The 24021-nt window shown below is 26.3% G+C and overlaps 1 protein-coding gene across 1 annotated transcript; it reads right to left on the reverse strand.

Moving 5' to 3' along the window:
- On the reverse strand, positions 1-23636 carry CycE (cyclin E). Its single transcript, XM_067268438.1, has 10 exons — positions 22861-23636; positions 22474-22522; positions 22298-22385; positions 2747-3091; positions 2510-2656; positions 2101-2196; positions 1873-2019; positions 1347-1458; positions 1113-1270; positions 1-1042 (listed from the first exon to the last, which is right to left on the reverse strand). The coding sequence occupies exons 2-10, from the start codon at positions 22488-22490 to the stop codon at positions 926-928; spliced, it is 1227 nt and encodes a 408-aa protein (XP_067124539.1). The 5' UTR covers positions 22491-22522; positions 22861-23636; the 3' UTR covers positions 1-925.
- Positions 23637-24021: the final 385 nt, after the last annotated feature.

Below are 24021 nucleotides of genomic sequence, written 5' to 3' on the forward strand. Positions count from 1 at the left end.
TACATATTTAAAATTTATTTTTCAAACCATTTTTAAAATTTTACAGAAATACAATTTATCAAATTTTCATTTAAAAATTTAATATATTTGCAGTATTTATTAAATCTGTGTCTGTGTGCATTCTATATAATTTGATTTTAATTAAGTGATAAATTTGCAACATGTTAAATGATTTCAAAAAATAAATAAATATATGTTAGAACAACATTTTTCAAAAATTTTACTAATTGTGCTTTCAAGACTTTTATAGATTCAAATATCAACAAATTCTCCACAAATGGAGTTACATAAGTTTCATTGTCCTGCATTAACTGTCAATCCTCTCGAGCTGCTCCTAATCATCTAATTACGATCAAATCAAAAATGTGCAAGATGACCTTAATGTTAATAAGCCAAATTGAACAAAAAGTTAAATAAATTGCACCCAATACTGACTTCTTATATGAGCATTGACATGTTAAATGCACATGGCAGTGATTTATATAATACATGAAATGGTAAAATGATGATACGAGATATTATTTTCTAGATATTTTATGCATCAGTTTTAAAACTGTACAAATTTTGTAAAAAATTTAAAATGTACAATACTCAACTGTATACAAGTTACAACAATTTTATATATAAACAACCACAAGGACAAAATTTTATGATTAAAAAATTGTAAAAAATTTCCCAAATTAGATTATTTTTTTTAATTCCCACAACCTTGGCTTATTTATTAATGATTTAAAATGGGTGGGTAAATTCATTTTATTCATTCTGTACTTAACGGCAGTGTAATGACTAGAAGTCATTGTTTGTTCAGTTGCATATTTATCTTCAACTGCAAATATTACAGTTTTGTTCAGCAACTATTATTGTACTAGAAAACCATTAGATCACATTTAAAAAACTAGTAAAATTCAAGTGGATGATGATTTTACTAGTATGCATTTGATCGTCCTTTCTTTTTGTCACTACTTGGTGGGGTGAGTTCGTTTGCACTTATTTCTGCAGGCTTCTGTGTTAGAATTTCACTTTGTCGAAGTTTTGCTTTATCCTAGGAATAAAAATTTATTTTAAAAACAGATAAAATTTATAAACAAATTTAAGCTTTTAATTAAATTTACCAGTAATTCCAAATTAACATTGTGATGCTGAATATTATATTTATGTTCTTGCAGATCTACATTTGGTAAATTAATATAACTTTCTCCACATTCCTGAACAGTAAGAGCAAATGGTAACATCCAATCTATGCATGCAGCTATATCAGACTTCCTCAGACCTATAAATAACACAATTAAGGTTATCACCACCATCACATCATCAAACAGAATTTTTTTAAATTAATAAATATCCACCTGAAACAGCAGTTGCAATTCTCTCAGACATCATTAAATATACTGCAGATGCTGCTAATGTTCTATAGGAAAACTGTAAACAATCAATATCCAGCATACAGAGATCAATCAGCTGTAAAAGAAAAAATTCTATTAGAAAATAATATAATCATATCAAAATATTTTGTATGATTAACGTAATTGTTTATATACTCCAAAATTTGATTATCACGAATAAAATAATGCAGGTTTATTTATTAAAAAATTAACTATAAACTATGTGACTGAGTATTTAATTTTAATAAATTTCATTTGAACACAATTATATTTATACATTTTTAGTATTACAATTCAAGGAACAAATTATTTCATAAAGGAAATAGAACAGTATCTCAATTAATTTTTAAACTTACTTTCTTAAAGTATTATTTAAATTATTGATTATATCTAAAATTGGATTATAAAAATGTGACATAATATTTTAAACAGACGTTTGACTAAAATATGACATTAAATGGAAGATATATGTATGTTAAAATATCCATACTTGTGACAGCTTCAAAAATTGATGACTTGAAAAATCAGGTAGCAGAAAATTTTCTTTATCATTGTTTCCTTCTTTAATTGTAGCCAATTGCAAATATATATTTAGCCAATTGTTCACTGTAATTGGCATAAGGTCCCAGTTTAATGCCTGAAATTAAAAATATGGATATAGTTTTATTATAAAGTATTTTAAAAAGACAATTCAATAAAAATACAAACAAAAAATTACTTTAAGAATAACCATTTCTTTATCTAAAATTTCATCTTCTCTACAAGATCCATCTGTAATGTCTGCAAAATCACTTATTTTTGGAGGATAAATTTCCTAGAAGAGAACATTTTAAATCATATAAAATAACAAAGTTTAAACAGTTTAAATTCTAAAGCATATTATTATTAATTGAATTTGTTTAAATAATATAAATCAGGTTTAGTTAAATATTCATATTTATTTGTGATTATAATTTTTCCCACAAATTTAATAAACTTTGAAAATACCAAAATTGTAATACTATTATTTGTTTTCTATTGGCAAGGCGATATATATTACATCTGAGTATATTAAATTATAAAAATTAAGAAACTAAAACAAATCTAGGAAATAAAATAATTACAAGGAAATCATTTTAAAAATTTACCTCAATTTTAGAAGCAATAAATAGGGCAGTAACCCCAACTAGTTGGAGTTGTTCTTTAGGTATATCTTCCTGTACATTGAGGTAGCGGTCAACAAAGTCCTGAGATAAGTATAATGTTTCTCTATGTAACCGATATGAATCACACACCTATAATTTAAAAAATTTATTTTCACAATAATACATCTAAAAGGTAATTATGATAAGCTAACACATAATTTTTTTAAATTTTAAACTTACCTCAATTAGCCAATCAAGTAAGATTGCTCGCATTCTTGAATTTAGTGCCGGATGCTGACTTAACATGTTATGATTTCTAGTATAAGTTATATCTTTCTTCACTAGTACATCCCAAACATCCTGAGAATTTGCCCAATTGAAATAAGGCAAAGGTGACTGCGAAGAATGCGAAGACTCAGGTGTAAACAAACAAGTTAAGCTCCTGAAATTACTAAATGAAACTAAATCCACTGGAGTTTTATTTCCAGAATTGTTCTCTTCTTTATTAATTTCTTCATAAATAATTGAGCATGATTCCTTGTTGTTATTTCCATTTTCAGATATCCTTTTTAGTTTTGTTTCTTTCTAAAAATTAATATAATAATAATAATAATATTAAATTTTAAAATAAATAATATCCTTACTGTATATTAGGTAACAAAATAAAAACTCAAACTTTTTTAAATTTAATTGTTTTTTTAATATATGTAAATTATCATCTTACAATTTAAGAAGAAATGTAAACTTAACATCTGCAACTGATTATAAAAGTTAGATAAACAACACATGGAATATTTGAACTAATTCCCAAGATATTAAAACTGGAAAGTTTCTTGATATTTAATACTGATAAGTTTATTTATCAAACTTCCTGATTTAAAAAAATCAATAAAGTGTACGTAGATAATAGTGTGTGTATGTATATACTGTATATACAAACTATTAAGTAAATCAATTAATTACATATATAATTAGCATATATATACTAAAATCTTTTTGTTATGAGAATTAATATTTAATTTATATCAAACTTTTTATATATTTAACATTACTTTCAATAGTATTAACAGAATATTATCTGGCTATGAGAAATAATTAGAACAAAAGAATTCATTTTCTCACAACGAAATTAATTTTTCCAGAAATATAAAAATGAATTGAAAGAAGATATTAATAGAAGAAAAATCTTAGTGGTTAAGTACTTTCTCCAAATGTACCTTTTCTATGTAAAACACAAAATTATTTTGCACAATAACAAAAAGATTCTCTTAAAATTGTATTAAGTTTTAGTAAATTAACAACAGAAACTGAGTAATTTCTTTTAATTTTAACTTTGATATTATTACTTATTATGCAAAATAATAAGTTTCTTTCTTCCAGTAAAATCCTTACTTCTTAAACTGTAAATACTTAGCAGTTAATTTAGATTTCTAATATTTTTGAGATATTAAAATATTTTGACAGAATATATTTTATTCTCTTATAAACAATTTATAATTAAATATGTAAAAATATAAACAGAATAAATGTTTCTGTTTCCAAAACTTAGCAAACAGTAACTTACATTTATGTAAAGAAAAATGACAGAATTTATTATAAAACACTAGTAAAGAAAATAACTAATGATCAACAACATTAAAACTGGTTTAATAACTCATGAATTATTTGAAATTTAACTAATTTAATGCATAAAATAAACAGTCATTGCAACGTACAAGTTTTCCAAACATTGTGTCAGTGTTTTTCTGCTTTTTTTTGTAATAGTGGCACACTATTAAACTTCATAATTTTTTCTTGCAGCACTCCTACTTCTTTATCAATATAAAGTTATTGAGCTTTTCCTACTTTTAGTAAATGTTGTGACTTATTATGAAACACTATTTCACAGTACCCATGAAGTTTCATTTTGGCATCCATTTGGTACCCAGTTTTGAAAATCACTGCTTTAAGTGATATAGTTAGTATTTTATAAATTTATATGCATCTTTTTTTTTCAAAATACAGTATAACATAAGATGCAGTATTTGCTACTGTCTCAAAATAGATTCTTTAAATAAAATCCAATGGCTACCTTATCCTGAATATAGCAGACTAAATTATTTCTTGCTTGTCTCTTGATTATTGAATAATTTAAATTTCTTGTTGGCCATGGAAAGAGACATTATATGATTTTTATTTGAAATTAATAGTCATTCCCACCCTTTTTTTATTGTTGCCAAATTCCTTTTGGCATTGCTATTGTGCATAATCTTTTCTTACACCTATCCACAGTCACACTAACATTACAAGTTTAATGGAAACAAATTAAATTCAACCCACTGATCACAAAATAATTAATGCTATATTTATTTGTATTACTGAAAATGAAAATAAAGAGAAGCATTTTCTGTTTAAATCCAAAAAAAATCTGAACCTTCATTGCAATATTTAAATTAAATACAGCCATACCTCAGTATCCAAATTCCCATTACAAATATTCTTTAGTAACCACTGTAATATTCAAATCAAATAATCCTGATATCTTATACAGTGGGTGATCAGTTAACAAACATAATCCGTTCCAAGACTTTGTTCACTATCCAAATTGTTCATTAACCAATTACCGATTTACCATAAGTTTTTATGGGAATTTGATTAATTCATCCTGGAAACCCCAAAAAATAAAATATATACTTTCTTACTATGTTTATTTATATGTAATAATAAAAATACATATATACAGTCTTGCATTTTTATTAATCATGTTTTTTCCATATGTGGGGGTTAAAGAATCTACTGTACTGTGGCATACTGTAGACCTGTTCAAGCCATACTGCCCAGCAATATCAGACATCTGCTCACTCTTTACCTTTGCTATTATACTCTCACCTTTCGAAAATAAAAACCAACACAAAACTTTACGAATGCCCACCTGACAGTCTCGTGAATTTTATAAAAGAATGTTTGTCAGAAAAATAAAAGGCTGGAATTACAAGGGAGAGTTTCAAAGTTCGGAGGAATACCATCCGATCAGTATACACTGGGTTGAGTGTTGATGTCAACGTCTCCTGCGCTCTGAAAAGTTTTGAATTGTTGTACGAAGACAAGGGAAGACCAATTGGTATTCATTATTTTACGTTGCTTCTTTTTACGTTGTTATCCCAACATGTGTTCATTGTCCAAACATAAAAATCTTTTGCGAAAGTGTTCGTTATCCGATTTGTTTGTTAACTGATCACCCACTGTATATACTGTACTTCAAATAAATTTGTAATATGTAAAACATTTAAAAGCCACACTAGTAAAAAAGGTAGAATATATATAATGATTTCATTCCAAGCATGTTTTTATTTGTTTTTGGTGATGGTGCATCTGTATTCTCCCATGGTGGTACTGTTTAGTGATTTTTATCTTAAAATCTCACTGTAATCTTTCAAGTTTATTCTTAATAATTCATTACAGAAGTTCATTAACTTATTTGTTTATTTTCACTGCTGCTCTGTTTTTACAGATAAAAATATTTTAATGTAAAATACAGTTCATATACAATTCCTATTAGAGGTATTATGTAAACTTATTTGTTATGTTAGTGCTTTCAAACATGTTCTTTACTAACAAACAGTTAATGAGGTCATTAAATTGGAGTTTGTAATGTTTATCATCATGCTAAAATTGCAAGTTGATATTTTGCAACATACTAGTGTCATTTGGAGAAATTAGTCAAAATTTTCTCATATGAAATAATGAAAAAATTTCTTGACGTCCATATTCTTGATATTCAAATCAATTTCTAGAACACTTTAGACTTGGATATGCAATTATTATAGTATGATTGCAATTATTTTTGATAAAAACTAAAATTTTCTTTCTAATGCCTTTTACAAATTCCTAAGTGGATATAAAGATCTGAAATTCCCTACGTAGACAGGATGAAAACTCAAGATGTCTGTAAGACCTGCCAGTTCCGATTTTTTACTGTATTGTTTTAATTGGATATTTTTGTGTGTATTTTAAGGAATGTTTTAACCTGACGGCCCAGTAGCCTCTAAGAAAGGTCCAGTTGCCAAGGTGTTCTGGAACACGTTAGAATAAATGGTGGTTTTTCAAAAAATATTTTGGACAGACTGTCTTTTTTGGATTAACGTAACAATTTTTGTTAGTATCAATTACATTTTAAAAAGAAATGGCAGCATCTATACAAAATCTGTCCAAGTATGATCAATATGCCATCATTAACTTCCTTGCTGAAGAAAGATGTCCAACAACCAAGTCATTCACAATGTATGAAGTATTTGGATATGCATGCCTGTCAAATCAAAGCATTCCACAATGATGAACTGAGTAAAGGGGCATTGTCCTCTTGCAAGACAATGAATGTCCCCATGTTGCATGAGTGGTGCAAGACAAGCTTCTATAATTCCATTGGAATAATGGAATGTCCTCCATACTCCTTCCTGACCTGGCAATGCGCAACTATCATGTTTGGGCCACTAAAAAAAAAGTTCGGATCAAACAATGCAGTGAGGCAAGCATTCCAGGAATGGTTCCAAAATACTCTTAAAATAAGCATATTTCTTCTATTACTGTCTAAAAACTATAATTAACTTTTCAACTGTTCTTATATTGTTCATATTGTTTCATCATTTCATTAAGAAATGTAGAATTATTTCAACTAAAACATTTGCCAATCATATATCTATTATACCAGTACTATGTCTTAATCTTGTATCTTTCATGTATTCTCATCTTATTTTGTAAATTTTTTTGCCATTGTCACTATTCCATTTTTCTATATGAATTCTCTTTCTAAAATTTTTTTACATTATATACATCATTCTTCTATGATGGAATATATTCTTAAAATTAAGCAGGATATATATTAATTAATATTTATCATTCAAGTCTTATGTATCTTCATAATCAACACAAATCATTAGAGTGAGTGACTAGAAAAAAGAAATCTTCAATCCTTTTCAGATTTAATTACTTAACATAAATGCTTCTTATTTGCATTTTTTCTCAAATGAAATGATTAATAAATATCTGATTTCAAATTATTACAAAAGTGTCAATGCTACTGAATCCTTTGACAATACTTTTAAATGATTAAAAACAATTAATTTCATGTCTAAATTTTTATAACAATTCTCATGATAGAAAAGAACATAGCAGAGACTTAGCTTCTTTTTAAATATTCTACATTTACATTTAACATATATTATAAAACATTAAGGAAGAAAATATTAATCTTCTGAAAATATCCTATTTGTTCAAAACTTTCTAATTAAATAAAATTTCATTTAATATTTTTTTCTTTTTACTTTTTTTAGAAGCCTGAAAGTTAGTATCTTTAAAGATAAAATTAAATTCTAAATATATTTTGCCAAAATTCCATAGACTAGAACTGAACTAATTAAATTAATTAACGATTTGCAGATTTAGTTCATAAGTAATGTATTGACATCTGTTAATAATAATAATAATTACTATTAATATCAACAGATAGCAACATATCTATAGTCCATATTTATACACTTGCAATTTAATTAACCAATTATAACTTGAAATTTTTGTGTAATTATTAATATTTGATGATTACCATTTTACCTACACTGGATAAAATTTGTCGTTATATCCTGATCCCACTATTCATTAATAATGAAAGAATAGTTAATCTTACTGTTATTGGTAGAATGAGAACAAAGAACTAGGATCTTATTGTCATAGATATTATGAAGATAAAAATGTTGTAGTTAGCAAAACAAGAATGAAACCTGTATGGCTACATAAAATAGATGATAAAGTATCTATTCAATTTGTAAGGATTTCTGGCTTAAATTCTAGTTCAATCTTTTCTCTAGACACTTCTAAAATTATTTAATTAAAAATTAATTCAAATTTGTACAAAATATACTTTAACATAGTCTACTTCTAGGCCAAACTGTTAATTAAATCAATCTTTAAAATTAAAGTAAAACAAAAAAATCCAGTAATATATAATTATTTCATCTGGTTACTGTAATATAAAATTATCAGGCAATTATTATTACTTGCTACTGAAATTACATCTATTTAATAAATTTGATGATGAAAATAAATCACATAAAACAATTGTCAAATATTTATATAATAAAATAATAAAAATGAAATATTATGCATTTTACATTCTACTGCAGCATTACACTATATTCTGCTGCATGCTATTCTTTTACAATTGAAATATATTTATCAATAATTCAACGAATCTTCCAAAACCAAAAAATTATCATCAAATTAACAGAATCTAAAATAATTAAATTTTAAAAAATAGTTTACAATGATAACATCATAAATAACACAAATATAGATTATTATTGTTATAAGAAAAAATTTACTTAACACTAGCTAAATATTTTACTCTTAAAAAATGTCATGAAAACTCAAACACCAAACTTTTTCAAGTGTTTGGATTTTCTTCAAATGTTATTTTTTTAAATTAATATACATATATTCATTATTGAATGGATTCAAAAAAATATTTTATTTATTACTGTCAAATATTGATTTATAGCTTTTCCATTATCATCAACCAAGCCCATTCATCCTACTGATTCCAGTCATTGTCACTACAATTGCTTTTATAAATGTGATGTTGTGAAAATAGATACAGGAAATGGATTATCATTTGTAATGTCATAAAACTGTGTTGCTGAAACATATCAGCATACCATATAATTTTTAAAATCATATATGAAAAGTTGCTATTATAAAGAAGCTTATAGTCAAAATTGTAAATTGTTCATTATGCATTAATTACAGTTAATGTAGAATGGTTAGAATATCAGATAAGATACACACAAATATATACAACACCTTACTGTTTTAGTGGTGGCCTTTTAACTACTTTTACCATCTGCAACTTCCTCTTCTCCAATATCAATTTCTCTATCTTTAGTTATTTCTACTTCAATAAAAAATTAACAAAGAAAGGAAGCACACAAGGTATGCAGAAAAAAAAAATAATATATATATATATATGTATATATAGTTTGAACATTATCTTATTCAATATTCTATATAATGGATTTACATTTAAACATAAGATATTTATATGCTCGAGTTATTAATATTACAATAATAAATCTTGAATATATTAAAGAATGCTGTAAAATTTCACTTCTATTTGAATGTATTATTATATATTGTACTTTTTGGCCAAGGAAGATGGTCTAATCACTCTTAATCCAAATTTTATTGAAAAATTTTCTTGTTTGCTGAATAGCAGGCCCAAATTTTCCTTTTGGACAGCTAGTCACACACATCAATTTTTAACAAGAACTCTTATTTACAAAAGTATTTTATAGCTACAATGATTTGTGAAGCTACAATTAAAGAAAAGTAATTTTATTATGTTAACCTCCCCGGATGTTTAATCCATCACAAACTACTTTACATGTATATGATAATTTAAATCAAATTTTTTCAGTCTAATAAATTTTTGAAAAATTAAAAATATCTTTAAAAAATTTCATATATTTAATATTTGAAATGTCTAGATTTAAAATGTGATGAAATGAATACATTACATGTAAGAATTATAGCATTAGAATTCATAACTTTTCAATTAATTTAAACCAATAAAAAATAAAGAATAATAATTAAAGATTTCTCATCGTCTATTTGGTGAAAAACAAATATTTAAAATTATCTTGCAGACCATGGAATGCCTAAGAAGTATTACAATTGCATTTTTTTGGGCTGAAATTCCATTACACTGCAATTTTCAATGAATTTCTAATTCTTGTAAAAAACAAATACAAGCTTTTTGATCTTTCATTAAATACACAAGAAAAAGTAAATTTTCTATTTAGAACAAAGTTTGAGTAACTTTAAAACAGTTAGAAATCATAATTAAAATATCTATATCATTACTTAGTTTTTTTATTTATCTTATTAAAAACCTGTAAATTGCCTGATTAAAATTAAAAAAATAACTGCCTGACAAAACAAACATGGAGAATTAGTTTTGAGAAGAAGGAAATACTACTGAATGATTACTAATTAAATACATAATATAAAATTAAATTAATACAAAAATAAATGTAGTCATTTAAATTTTTATAATTTAAAGTCAAAAACAAAAATTAATTTAGAAGTCAGTTTACCATCTGTCCTTATTAGGTAATTTTATTAATTTATTATGCTACATATTATGTATAGAATTAAACAATAAAAGTATATGGTAGAACTAATAGTAATAAAATGTAGTACATACTGTATTTATAATCATCATAAACTGCCCATATAGTTAAAATGTACAGATACAGGTTATTATATTATATCTAACAGACAATAGAAGATAGAAATTTACAAGTAACCACTCTTAATTCAGGAACTGCTTATTTTTATTAGTAAAACTAGTAAATAACCAGGACAATAATTACATTGAAAATTTACAAGAAAATTCTTTAAAAAAATTTTGATAATAGGTTAATAGAAGAAAACACAAGGCTTCTTCATTTTCCTTTCATCCTATGTCCTTTTTCACACTCCCTGAACAAACAATCTTTTAGTGGAGTTGACCTTTTATTACAGGATTTTATCTGCCTCAATATGTAAAACATAAATTTTTTTTTCTTCTTCTGTTAACTTATTGTGAACATTTTTAAATAATCTTCTTGTAAATTTTTACGTGCTTATTTTTATTTACAAAACATTTTTGACTTTACATTTAATTATCCTCAGTATTACCTAATGAACAACTCTTTTTGCATACTGAATGTTCTTAGAATGTCATATTAATCAAATCTTATAAAATGTAAAAACACACCACACTAAGCAAGGTTACAAAATTAATTTTGAAATCAAATCTTCTGGTAATTTGTTGCAATATACTGACATAGGAACTATGCTAGTTCAAGGATGGAAAAAAGATCTAAACATTTCTATTTTTATAGCTAGATTTTTTCTTTACACAAAAAACACTTTTCTTAGTTCTTGTTTTGAATCTTGTTATAATTTTTTTAAAAATAATTCTAAGCACAGTCTTTTAAACACAATGCAATCACCTCTACCACAATTTAATATTTTTCAAAGTTTTATAAGAGATTTCATTTTTATTGTTATTTATTTTTGCCTAATTTAATATTTATCTTCAATATTCTATTTATCAAAAAAATTCTGATTTGAATTAAATATTTTTAATTGAAGTATTTACTATATGTGTCTTTTGTGATACAAGATCTGATCAAAAAGTATCAACCTTAATTTTTTTTTCTTTGCAAGCTGGGGAGACTATGTTGTCATGTGACCTAGAACTCTACTCCATGTGTGTGAATTTTGGCAAACTTGTTCTATCCTGCAGTCACTGTCACATTAGTAATTTGGTAGAACATGACGGATCCTGATTTCATGTCAGAGATGAGACCTGGGTCTGCAGGTATGACTTTGAGACAAAGGCACAATCATCCTAGTGGAAAATGCCATGGTCTCCACAGCCAAAGAAGGCATGACAATCTGCAGCAACATAAAGGACATGATGACTGTTTTTCAACCACCAGGGTCTAGTTTGTCATATGCTCTCAAGGTTGAACTGTGACAAAGGAGTACTACCTGCTTTTTTTTGTCACCTATGCAGAGGCATAGCTACAGTGGAGCAGTTGGAGCAAACTGCTCCAGGCACACGAATCGTGAGGGCACCAAGTTAGAAAGGACGAAATAAAAACTTGTAAAAAAAATTTGGATTTAATAATTAATCAATTAACTATTAGATTTGAATCTGTTTGACAATTATGTACACTCTTTAAGTGCTTATCACCAGCATATCTTGTCGCATCATCCGATAAAAATATTCTGGAAGGATCAGAATTGTTACAATCGGCATATGCCTCTGACATCTCGCCTAGTTTTGGATCTCAACTGCTTTGATTTAAAATGTGTTTTTATACTTAGGTAAAAACATTACTTCTATACATGAAGTTGCTGAACTACTTTTAATTCACAGTGCAGCCTCAAGTAGCTTCTCCAATATTATTGTAGCATGCTTCATTTTTTAAAATTTTACCAGCGACGACAGCTATAGCATAACAAAGTTTTTCAAAACTAAAATTAATCAAAATCCATTTAAGAAGCAGTATGTCACAATGCCATTTTAGCTCTGGCTACTATATTAATTGAAAAGACAATAGTTTGTCAACTTGATCTGGAGAAAGTGATTGATCAATTTGCAAACGAAAAAGTGAAAATACAACCATTTTGAAGTTTTTTTTAAATATGTATTATTATGTATTTGTTACAAAACTAAACTTGCATACATTTTGTCAATACGGTTTATATTATATAAACTCTTAAAGAATTATATAAAATACAAAATCTTAAAGAATTATATTTTGTTTTATTATATTTGTATTTATTAAATTAAATATCTTATTGTTGAAATGCCTTGAATCTCAAATAAATTGTTATTAAATAAGGTTTTAAATCGAAATAGTTGGATATATGTTTTTAAATTAAATGTTCAAAATAAATTTTGCAAGACATCTTCTGAGCAACAAAGGGGCGCACTTGCTCCAGGGCGCTGAATATGTAGCTATGCCACTGTACCTATGAGATGCTGTTACAACCACAAAAAGATTAATACTAATGCAATGAAGCACCTGATGGAGATCCTGATAAATGACTTTGAAAAATGTTTCCAACAATGGAGACAATTCCAACAAATTGCTGGGAGAAGTGTGTGAACTCAGAAAGGCCTATTATTAAGGAGACTAGTGATTGAACCAAATAGATATTAAGGCATTTATTTTTTTATGACCTCAGGTCAAATACTTTTGATCAGATCTTGTATTGTGAGCAATCTAGGCAATTGCCTACAGCAGTGTTTCTCAACTGGGAAACAACTCAAAATAAAATATTAAAATTATATGAAAGCAATTTAAAATTTCAATAAGTAAATTATTAAAATATTATGTTTAAATAAAATGCAAAATTTTCTTATCAAATTAAATTTTGAACCTAAAATGTTTTGTTCCTTTTTCACAAGTTTCGTGAATCCAAATTAACAATGTTTGTTTGAGTTTGGAATATTGAGACTGGGCTGAATGCCCAGCTACAATATCCACTAGGATCACAGAAGATGAGATTATTCTCTCTAATGTCCAGGAATAAAGCATTCCTTTGACAAAATTACCATTTACCTTTAAAACAGCCCACCTCTGCTTAAAGATGTATTAAGCAGTACCATTGGTAAAACTGCTAGAAGACATGATGTATTAAGGGTCATGGTTCCAGTATTGGTGGATACTGGAACCATGACCCTTAATACATCATGTCTTCTAGCAGTTTTACTAATGTTTTCAACATTGTCCAATGCATCTTTTTGAACTCCATTGTGTAGTTTTTACACATTTTTGTAGTAATCTGATTGTATCACTACTCAGTGTTACCAGAAAACTTCTTTATAATTACTCTAAGAGTCAAAGAATTACCTTAAACTAGGATTTATCAACTAGTGTGTTGTAAGTGGATCATTAAAAATTCTTTTTTATTTAGTCAATGGAAAGTTTTAACATTAAAATGTATTGTTAGAGGCTCACTATCTGAATCCTAAACCAATATACTTGAATAAGTTATACTTTTTTTCCCATTCCTTAAGCAATCACATTTCTATCTCTTTCATCATTTCTGTATTCTCACTATTTATTTATTTACTTAATAACTTGTTTGTTATTCAATTCTTGATATTTTTATATATGCTCTATGTAATTATATTGATTCAATGAAATTAATACAAAAAACACAGTTATAAATGATTAGTTAACTATTTGGTTTTTATGAAAAGAAAAAATAAAGTAAAACAGAAGATAATCTTTTAAACCACAAAACACTTATTTTTATCAAATGTTTTTATATTTTTATTTCAGTACTTTCCATCAAGCTGTAAAACTGATTTTACAGTAACTCCAATAAGATTTTATACAAGTGTTAATCAAAATTTAGCAAAAAGTAAAACAAATTAACTTACAAGCAAGATTGATTTTAAAAACAAAGAAATAAGATATTTTCCAAGCAATATATAATAATGTTTACTAAATTTTCTTGGATCGCTTTATTTACTGCAGGGAAATCTTTAAAACATACCCTAAACTTTAATTCAAAAAATCCAACTCTGAAAATGGTAAAAAATCCCTAGATTTATGGTAAAATTCCCTAAATTGGCAACCATGTCACTAGCATACACACAAATACAAAAGGCTTCTCCTTACCATATAAATAAAAAAAATTGTGACTTGATCTTTGGCACAGCAGTGCTGTGCTCTTATAAACAAAAGATGGCACATGCTCTTATTTGTGCAGAAATACAGTAATTTACAAAAAGTTAATTTTGCTGATATCTTACTCATGATCTAATTAATTGATGAGAATTTCAAAAAATAAATCTTCTGTCAATTTTAAGCTGGGCCATAGCAAATGAAATAATTTTTCTTCTTGAATGTAAGTAAATTAAAACTCAATTATTATAAATTTAACATTTATTCTATTGTATACTACTTGAGTAATAGTCAATCCCATGTAAAAATCGACCCTAGTATTTCATGGACATGTCAACATTTACCAGAATTTTTTTCATTGAGAACAAACATGAAAATTAAATATAAAAATTCCTTGTAATTCCAGTTTCATATCTTTAAAAAACTGTTGCAGAAAACAGAGTGCTTTTTCTGAAACTTTTACTATCACACCTGAAATATGGAAGTTGATAAGAATTTAAATCTACTTTTAAAGTCATACTTTGATCCCCTTGGCATGATAAATTACATTGCTTCCTAGCTGGAAGAATACCCTGTGTTATTAAAAAACAAATAGCTGCATTTTTACTTGTAAAGAAAGCAATTGATTATTTTATTTTCATGTAAATAAAAAAATTTTGCTTTCCTAGAGAACAACCTAGAGGCCAGTTTTCTATATGAGTGCCAAATTGGTAATATCACTGTAATTCATTGTTTTTGTTTTTATTTGTTTAGAGATCAGTTGGGCTTTTGCTACTGATTCAGTACTTTGGATTCTAGCTTGAATTTCAGTATCTCAAAAGTAGTATTTATGTAATAGTTTACCCCATAAATTTAATCTTAATAAAAAATGTTTCATATAGAGATTCAGATATAAAATATTATTTTATATTTATGTAAAAATTATGATGAGTTATTAAGTTTCTGACATATTTTAAATTTTAATATTAATTTTACAAACTATCATATTTAATCACTTATTATTGCATTATTTTTTTTTGTATCAAATTCATTTATCAGGTTCAATATAAATAAAAATTACAGTGGAACCTTGCTTAATGAGCACTTTGCACGAGTATTTTGCATAACGAGCGATGAGGAGAGGGGAAGTCCCAAATTGTGCGCATGCGGCCTGCTCCAGTCTGTGTTTAGCACTTCTTCCACTAGCATCTTAGTGTCAATTGTGTTCACACATTTTACTTATAAACATCAACAATCATAGCCAGTTATATAATAAACACGCCAAATGATATGCCAAATTCTTGGGTCATTAAATTTAATGACCAATTCCAAATTAAATTTTAGAAATGTTTGAATTAAAAATTAACTACTTACAATTATTAAATTTAATACGAGATGGAAACGTAACTGCCACCTCTAGTCAAATTAATTAATTTCTAATATTTAATTATAGTATTTACATAACCAAGAATTTGGCATATCGTTTGTAGTGTTTATCAAACACATTAGCTGTGATTTTTTTTTGTTTCCACAAATCGAATTCTCACAAAATAAATTTTATAAATTCTTGGAATCAAGTAGTTGTTCAGAATTTTTCACTGAATATACAGTAAGGGATGTGGTTTATAGATGCAAACATTTAAATATTACATTCTAAAGTAAACTATTAGTTTAAAACATAATATTTATATGTTAAAGAATTCTATTCAAAGTGTTCAATCCTGATGATGGCTACACAGATAGTCAAAAGCATTAGATATAATAAAAAATAGTTGCTGAAATAGTCTTTTTGTCTTTAATTTACAATAAAGCTCAATATGAAATAAAAGAATTGAATGTGAAGAAATGTTATCATTTGTACAAAGACTTCAATTGACTTATTTCAATTCTAACTAGAAATACAAGTCTGGAGAGTTTTTACAGATGAAGTCATTGCACATGCAAGGAAATCTGACAGATGGACAAAAGTCCTAACATAAGCACTTCCTCACTATAGTGGAGCATGCTAAAAAGAGCATAAAATTGCACACAACTCAAAATTCATGCAATAATTTTTTTTAAATGTTAGATTGTATATTTCACTTAATTTATTTTTACTTTTCTTTAATTCACATGCTTTAAACCATTCAAATTCAACTATTTCTTAGAAAACTTTTTATAGTGAAATACTGTTTATACATTACATATCTTAATTATTTATAAGTCATCTGGCATTGGCCTAAAACATTCTTATGCCCATCAATAGTTAAATATATCATTAATACATCTAAATTCATTATGCAGTTTCATTTATCTATTGTTTCTTTTCTCTGAAGATAACAATTATTTCAAATTTCTTTTAGAAAATGTACTCATAATTCCTAGAACACATTTTTGTATCTTTCTATATTCGAGAAGATGGAACTCTAACAATAAGCAACTCTACAACTTCCATACTCTTTCCAGCAAATTTTAAAATAATTTGAAAACCTGACACAGATCCCTTAAAGAAGCCGAAAATATGTCACAATAAAATTTTTTTGCTGGAAAGAGTACAGAAGGTATGGTTATTGCTTGGTATGGTTGTACCTTGTACCAATGCTTATTCTTGTATCTTTTTCTTGAAGTTGACAAATTTCTATGAATGGATTAAAGAACACTAAAAAGTGTTTAATGCTACTATTTTCCAATTTTTTTACTCCATCCTGTACCATTCTAAAAAAGTAAAATTGATTTTTTACTTAATAACTAAACCTTCTGTTTATAGTTTTTAGATTTTGATTTAAAAATTATAGTTTTCATATTACTATAAATATTTGCAAATTTTAGTTTAATTTAGAATTTGAAATATTTAATGGTAAATAATAGCTTTCTACAGGAGAAGGTTATGGAATGGTATATAAGACTAGATAAACTTCTGTACAGAAATCTGTTACTGCCATTATGAAACATGGGCATTGACATGAAAATTGTATCCTTTCTTGTTTCAAGAGGACAAGGATCATTTTGCTTAAATAAAAGATATCTGGCAACCCTATATATTATTAATAATTATCTATTTTCAGAATTATTAATAATATATATAACTTAATAGCTCATTATATGGTAGCATACAAACTATCACTAGTATTCTATTATGCTTTTAAAGTTAACCATAAGCATAAAATTAATTCTTGAACAATACAAAAATAATTAAAATTGCAAATTATCTTGTTTAATATTTTTAATAAAACTGAAAAATCCATAAAATATTTATTGATTTAATACTGGATGATCATAAAAGTAATTAGCATCATTATAATTACTGTTAATAAAAGTTTTCAATGTTAATAACTGCTACTTTATAACTGGTTAATATTAGACAATAATAAACACTCCAAAAACTTAACAACCAGCGAGAAAATTATAAACAAAGTACAAACATTTTCGCTGGGTGTTAAACGGGCATTTTCAATATGAGACAATTTCCTATGAATTCATCAATATCCAACATTCAGGGTCAGTTATAGAAATGAATTCTAAACAAAGAAAACTACTTTTTAGATAACACATAAATCAGGTTTTTGTTATTTATATCCAATTTGATATTACATACATACTAATATTTTAAAAACAATTTAAATTTAACTATTTGTCCAAATATAAACTATGGCTTTTGACATGACTAAGAATTAACAATGATGAAATATTTTCCCAAAGGAAAAAATTAGATGACAAAACAGTCTCACTTACAACTTTGACTAAAATTCCATTTCTGCATTTGATTCTTAATGCAGTTATTCTAAATAACTTTCAATATTTGAAACATCCCAATAATTTTCCAAAAAAAATCTCATCAGAAAGTCACTTAAGATAGATTATTAAACATGATTTCTGAATTTTAGACTGTATCTCTTTCAAAATCACAATCTAACTTTTTTTGAATGGAATTTAACTTTTTAATTTTGTAACATGCTCTATTAAAAATTTTTTGTTGATAGATTCAAAAATATCAGCCAATTTACGATAATTCAATTTTTAATTTTCAAACTGATTAAAATCTATCTGAAATTTAATAATACGTAATGTCTTCTACCATTTCAGACAAAATTAGACTTAGTATAGAAATTTAAAACACTTCTGAAACTACTGAAATCTTAAGTGTTAATACCAAATTCCTATTAAATTTCTTATCAAAATATTTTCTAGATATTAAGATTCTATTTTAAATTATTATTCAACCATAAAAAATAAAAATAACTTTAATGCCATTATGTGTAAGTAGTTATAATTTTCATCAACTTATAAATTCCATCTAACTAGTTTTCATTATACAGGTATACCTTGAGTTACGTCGTTCTCGATTATATGTCATTTGTCAAAAAAGTATATGGAAAAATAAAAATCAAGTTTAAGTCATTTTCCTCGACTTTACATCCGTTCGCCACAAATATTTTGAAGTCATAATATCACTAGAAAAGCGTTAAAAGCACATAAAATCATATTAAAATATGTACATTTACAGTAAATGTTAATATAATCATCAAAAATCCTAGAGAACGAAACATGAAAACATCTGTGTTTCTGTGTTGTCGTCTTATTTAGCGATCTTTAAGTGCTCATTAATGGCGTTTTCCACCATAGTTTCGACTTACGTCATTTTTTGACTTATGTTGCCTCTCCTGGAATCAATTACTGATGTAAGGCAAGGAATACCTGTACTATAACAGCAATTTCTTTTAAATGATACAAAGTAGCTTTTACCACAAAATAATGATTACTTCTATCTGAATTATAAATTATTATAATTATAAGAATCATTTTACATCTTATAAACAATTGAGGAATTTCACAATAAGGCAAACAAATTAATGAAATTTGTAGTGTAATAGTTGAATTATAGTATACATTTTTAAAATGAAATATATTAAAAATAAACAAATACAAACATTCAAACCTGAAGCCAAATGATTGCCAAATTATATAGGATTACGTTACTGTTGTTATTAATTAAATGCTAAGTAATTTGGCACCAGAGGTAGGCATTAAGTGCCATCTCCTGGTAAATTTAATAATTACTTTAGAAGGTTCTGAAAGAAAATTGGTCCAGAATGGCACTCAAATGTCCGCTTATCGTGCAATTGCATTGCCAATTATGATACCCAGACCTTCACCTAGTCCTCACTTCCAGAAACTTATTAATTTAATATAATCATTAATTCACAAACACAAGGTGCGTTATTTTTTCAACACTAGGCGATATTCCATTTTATTTAGTCGATACAGGTTGCATGCATGGTACCACATTTCGGGCAATGCCCCTCTTCAGTCAACATAGGGCCAATTTTTCCCTCAAATATTCTTCCTACAACAAAGCTTTTTAAAATTTCTTGTATAAATAAAAGTTTTACCAGTGCAGGGTTTACCTGGAAAACAATTCCTTTACAAGGAATTCCGAAATTTCACAATAAAAGTTTTTTTTTTTTTAAAGATTCATTTACTTACATCAATTAAAGGATAATAGACCACTAGATCTGAAAGATCGTATCATATTAATATAATCATACTCAGTTACTCATTCAGAAAAGTTAGACTAATAATGGTTGTAATATATCTTATAATCGAGATGGATTGATAATAATAATAAGTGTAGAGCCCAAATGATTAGGAGTTGAAAACTGAAATTTGGTACACAGAGTATGTCAAGAGAATGTACAGTACACTAAGAAGGGATTTTTAGAAATTCCATCCCTGCGGGAGAGAGGGAGAGGATTATCCCAAAGAACTTGGCTTCTACCGTACCATTTTAGATGCAGTTTTTTGTGTTTTTAGAAGAAATTTGAACATATTTTTAGACCCATCTAAAAATTCTATTAGCTCAGAAGAGAGGGGGTGACCTAATCCTTACATCCAGTGAAAATGGGTGAGATTGGCTATAATCTAATAATCTTTGCTATCTCTACTTTTTGCTTGAGTAATGTCAGGCTCATCTGCTAGTTCTGATATTATCTGGCAATCTTTTGGCTTTAATGTATTAAAAATATTTGAAATATAACTATTAATAAATTACTACTATTTCAAAGTTTGATCAAAAAAGCTAATATTCCTTTATTAGAAAATATCAATAGTTTGAAATTCAGACACGGAACAAACTAACTTCTAGTTTTGGTCAAAATTCTCTCATAATATTTTAAGATTAAATAACAAAATTTATGCACATAAAATTTTAGTTATAATGAAATTTTCCTGCAAAATTCTGTATTTCATAAATCTGAAATTTTTGATCAGAATCATTTCTAAATTCCTGAAGATATAAGTAGAAATATTTATAAACATTATAGTTGTTCTGTTTTGTTAAGTTATACTATAGTACAGTTATAGAATTTATTTAGAATTCAAACACTTCAAATTTTAATTTATTTTTAAAATAAAGTTGTTGACATTCATGACATATATATATATAAAATGAAAATATTAAATTTGCTTTAACATCAACATTTTTTAAAACCTGTAAGTAAATTTCTGATTCTGTTATGACTATAATAAATAATCTATAATCTTTCTTAAACACAAAGAAATTAAATAAAACATCTTCATTAAATTACTAAATCTGCAAAAATTTAATATTCATTTTTAAATTATTAATTTAAAAATTAATTAAGAAATATTTTTATACTAAAACTGAGAATTATATTTTAATATATTGTGAAGTATTAAGTAACGGTGTAAACTTCTTAATCATAGTTATAATATACCGTTTATTTCAGATTAAATAAATAAAATTGTGCCTGTTAAATAGTTAAGAACGAAATAAGAACTAAGAATGAAATCATTTAATTTTACTATTTATTTTTATATAGAGAATAAGCAAACCTTAAATAATGAATTTAGTTAATGGAAAATATAAAATCTATTGTTTAATAATAGTACACATGCTTAGAAGAAATATGATCTTCTAATCAAACTTTAAATTATAATTATATTTGTTATATAATTTATAAAACCTATTTAATTATTTGATTAAATTATATAATTAAAAGAAACAAAGCATTTTATATACATATACATTTGTATGACAGGATGAAGAATTAAGAATAAAAGTAATCTTATATTAAATCTTGCTTTTTTTTCTTCCTAAATTAAAAGACTATTTATTATAATTTTATAAAGATTTAGGCAATCAAAACTTCTCTGCAGATTCATTTTTGCATTAGTGCTAAAAATAAACTTATACATAATATTCATCATAAGTCTATAAACAGTATATTATAACAATGGCAGAAATTGATATATTTTTATTCATGAAATTTGTGTATAAAATTACATAAATACATGATAAAATATACAAGAAAACAAGAAATATTTAACAAAAATTTTTTTATTAATTGTTATCATTCTGACTAGACACTTATTTCTATTAAATATGATAATTTGTCATAATTGCTTAGAAATTCTGTAAGCCATCTTAACATCACAAGCAATTATCTAATTATAATTTACATACTTTTGTTCAAAATATTCCAATCAGATCAAAATTATACATGTATTATAGGAATGAAATAACTGATAAAGTTGCTTTTCATTCATAAAAGAAAATATGATGATAGACAAAACCCAAAATACCTACCGCTGGACTAACAACTGCTTTCCTTTTCCTTCGTAAGATAGTTGGGTGAGGTTTCCCTTCTGAAATTCTTGAACTCTTCCCGTTAGGACTAGTCGAGATCAGATCCATTTTTTTTCATTAATACACAATATTTTAACTAATCTAAAGATTTAATAATGTCTAACAGCTTAACTTACCCAATTTTATTCGACATACTGCAAACACGCGGTAACTTCGAAGTCCTAACTGCAAATGTAAAATACATAATTTTGGCGGGATATAAAAATTGAAAGTGTCTAACATCTAAATACGTAATGGTAAAATATATAAAACCCGATTAATAATTAACTAAATGGTAAAATAACTAGCGAAAAAATCTCCTGATAACCGTCGATTATTTTATAAGCGCCAAAACTTCCATCATAAAGACGAAAGGTAGAAGTTTTTTATAAAGTTATGATATATATTTAACCGATCTATTTTTATTTACTCCAAGTATTCCGAATAGTACTAAAACCTAGGATTTATAATATATAAACTAAAGTAAAGTTTTGCAATATATTTATATATATACTCGACCGTACCTACGAACAGAAGAGTTTTCAGCGTGTGCCTCTTCTCGCCTTCCGCTCCAAAGTGAACGGACTGGAACCAGACGACCGCGCCAAAAATTTCTCATCCGTCCCCCCTGGAACATGAATGACGTTGTTCCGATCCCTCAGACATTCTAACTTTTAACGACGATCCTTATTTTTGAATAATTCTATTTATTTTCTTAAATATTTCGAATTGTTTTTTAATGTTGGATATCGTTGACCTCTCTGACCTTATTGTTTCTTTTTTTTTCTTATAACGACATTTTTTAAATTATTTCTCGATTAGTTGCATTAATATAATTCTTTACACGGAATTTTTCTTCTATTTTTTACGGTATTTGGTTGATAAAATGGTAAAATGTTCGTCGTCGACGACCGTTAACATCTGCTTGTTATTCGTTCCTTTTTGTAATTTTTTGATAAATTTGAAATTCTAATCTCTTCAGTTTAATAAAATAATAACGGCATTTGTTTTAAATTATTTGGAAATTTCAGAGAGGATTATTATTTTGTTTTTTTTTAAATTCGTTTACTGATTTTCATTCATTCATTGATCGTTTCGACTCAAAATTAACGTTTTAAATCGTTTAAAATTTATATTTCGCGCCTTATTTAGCGTTTACAACGAAAACGCTTCGCTTCCTACACAAATTGGTATTTGTAATTTATTTTCCGATCTATTTGAATTATCAAGACGTCACAATATCATTTCGAGCAGCTGATCCGAAAACTACATCAATGGCCATCTTGAATATAATTACGCATGCGTGAAAGGAAAAACGTTTGACGTCAAAGCCACTCTTCGCCGATTGGTAAGAATCGTTTCCTCTCATTGGTTAGCTTCCTTAAGTTGAATTTTATTGGCTACTTTCAGCGCAAAATTTAAATATTTATAAACCATGTGGTTTAACACGTGCTAGAATTTGACAGCTGAGAGAATGTAAACATTAAAGAAGTTTCTATTCAATGTTGTTATTTTTATACAGAATTTTTTTTTAAATTAAAAATTTTAATTGAAAACATTGTAAGAAATAGTAAAATATAATAATACATATTTATTATTAAATAGATAGTTTTATGTAAAACATTTATTTTAATTATAAATTTTGTAAGTGAATTATAATTTTCATCTTTTTACATGCTAAGAAT

Source organism: Centruroides vittatus, unplaced genomic scaffold (assembly GCF_030686945.1).
Source record: "Centruroides vittatus isolate TY-2023 unplaced genomic scaffold, ASM3068694v2 contig_3271, whole genome shotgun sequence".
NCBI lineage: Eukaryota > Metazoa > Arthropoda > Arachnida > Scorpiones > Buthidae > Centruroides > Centruroides vittatus.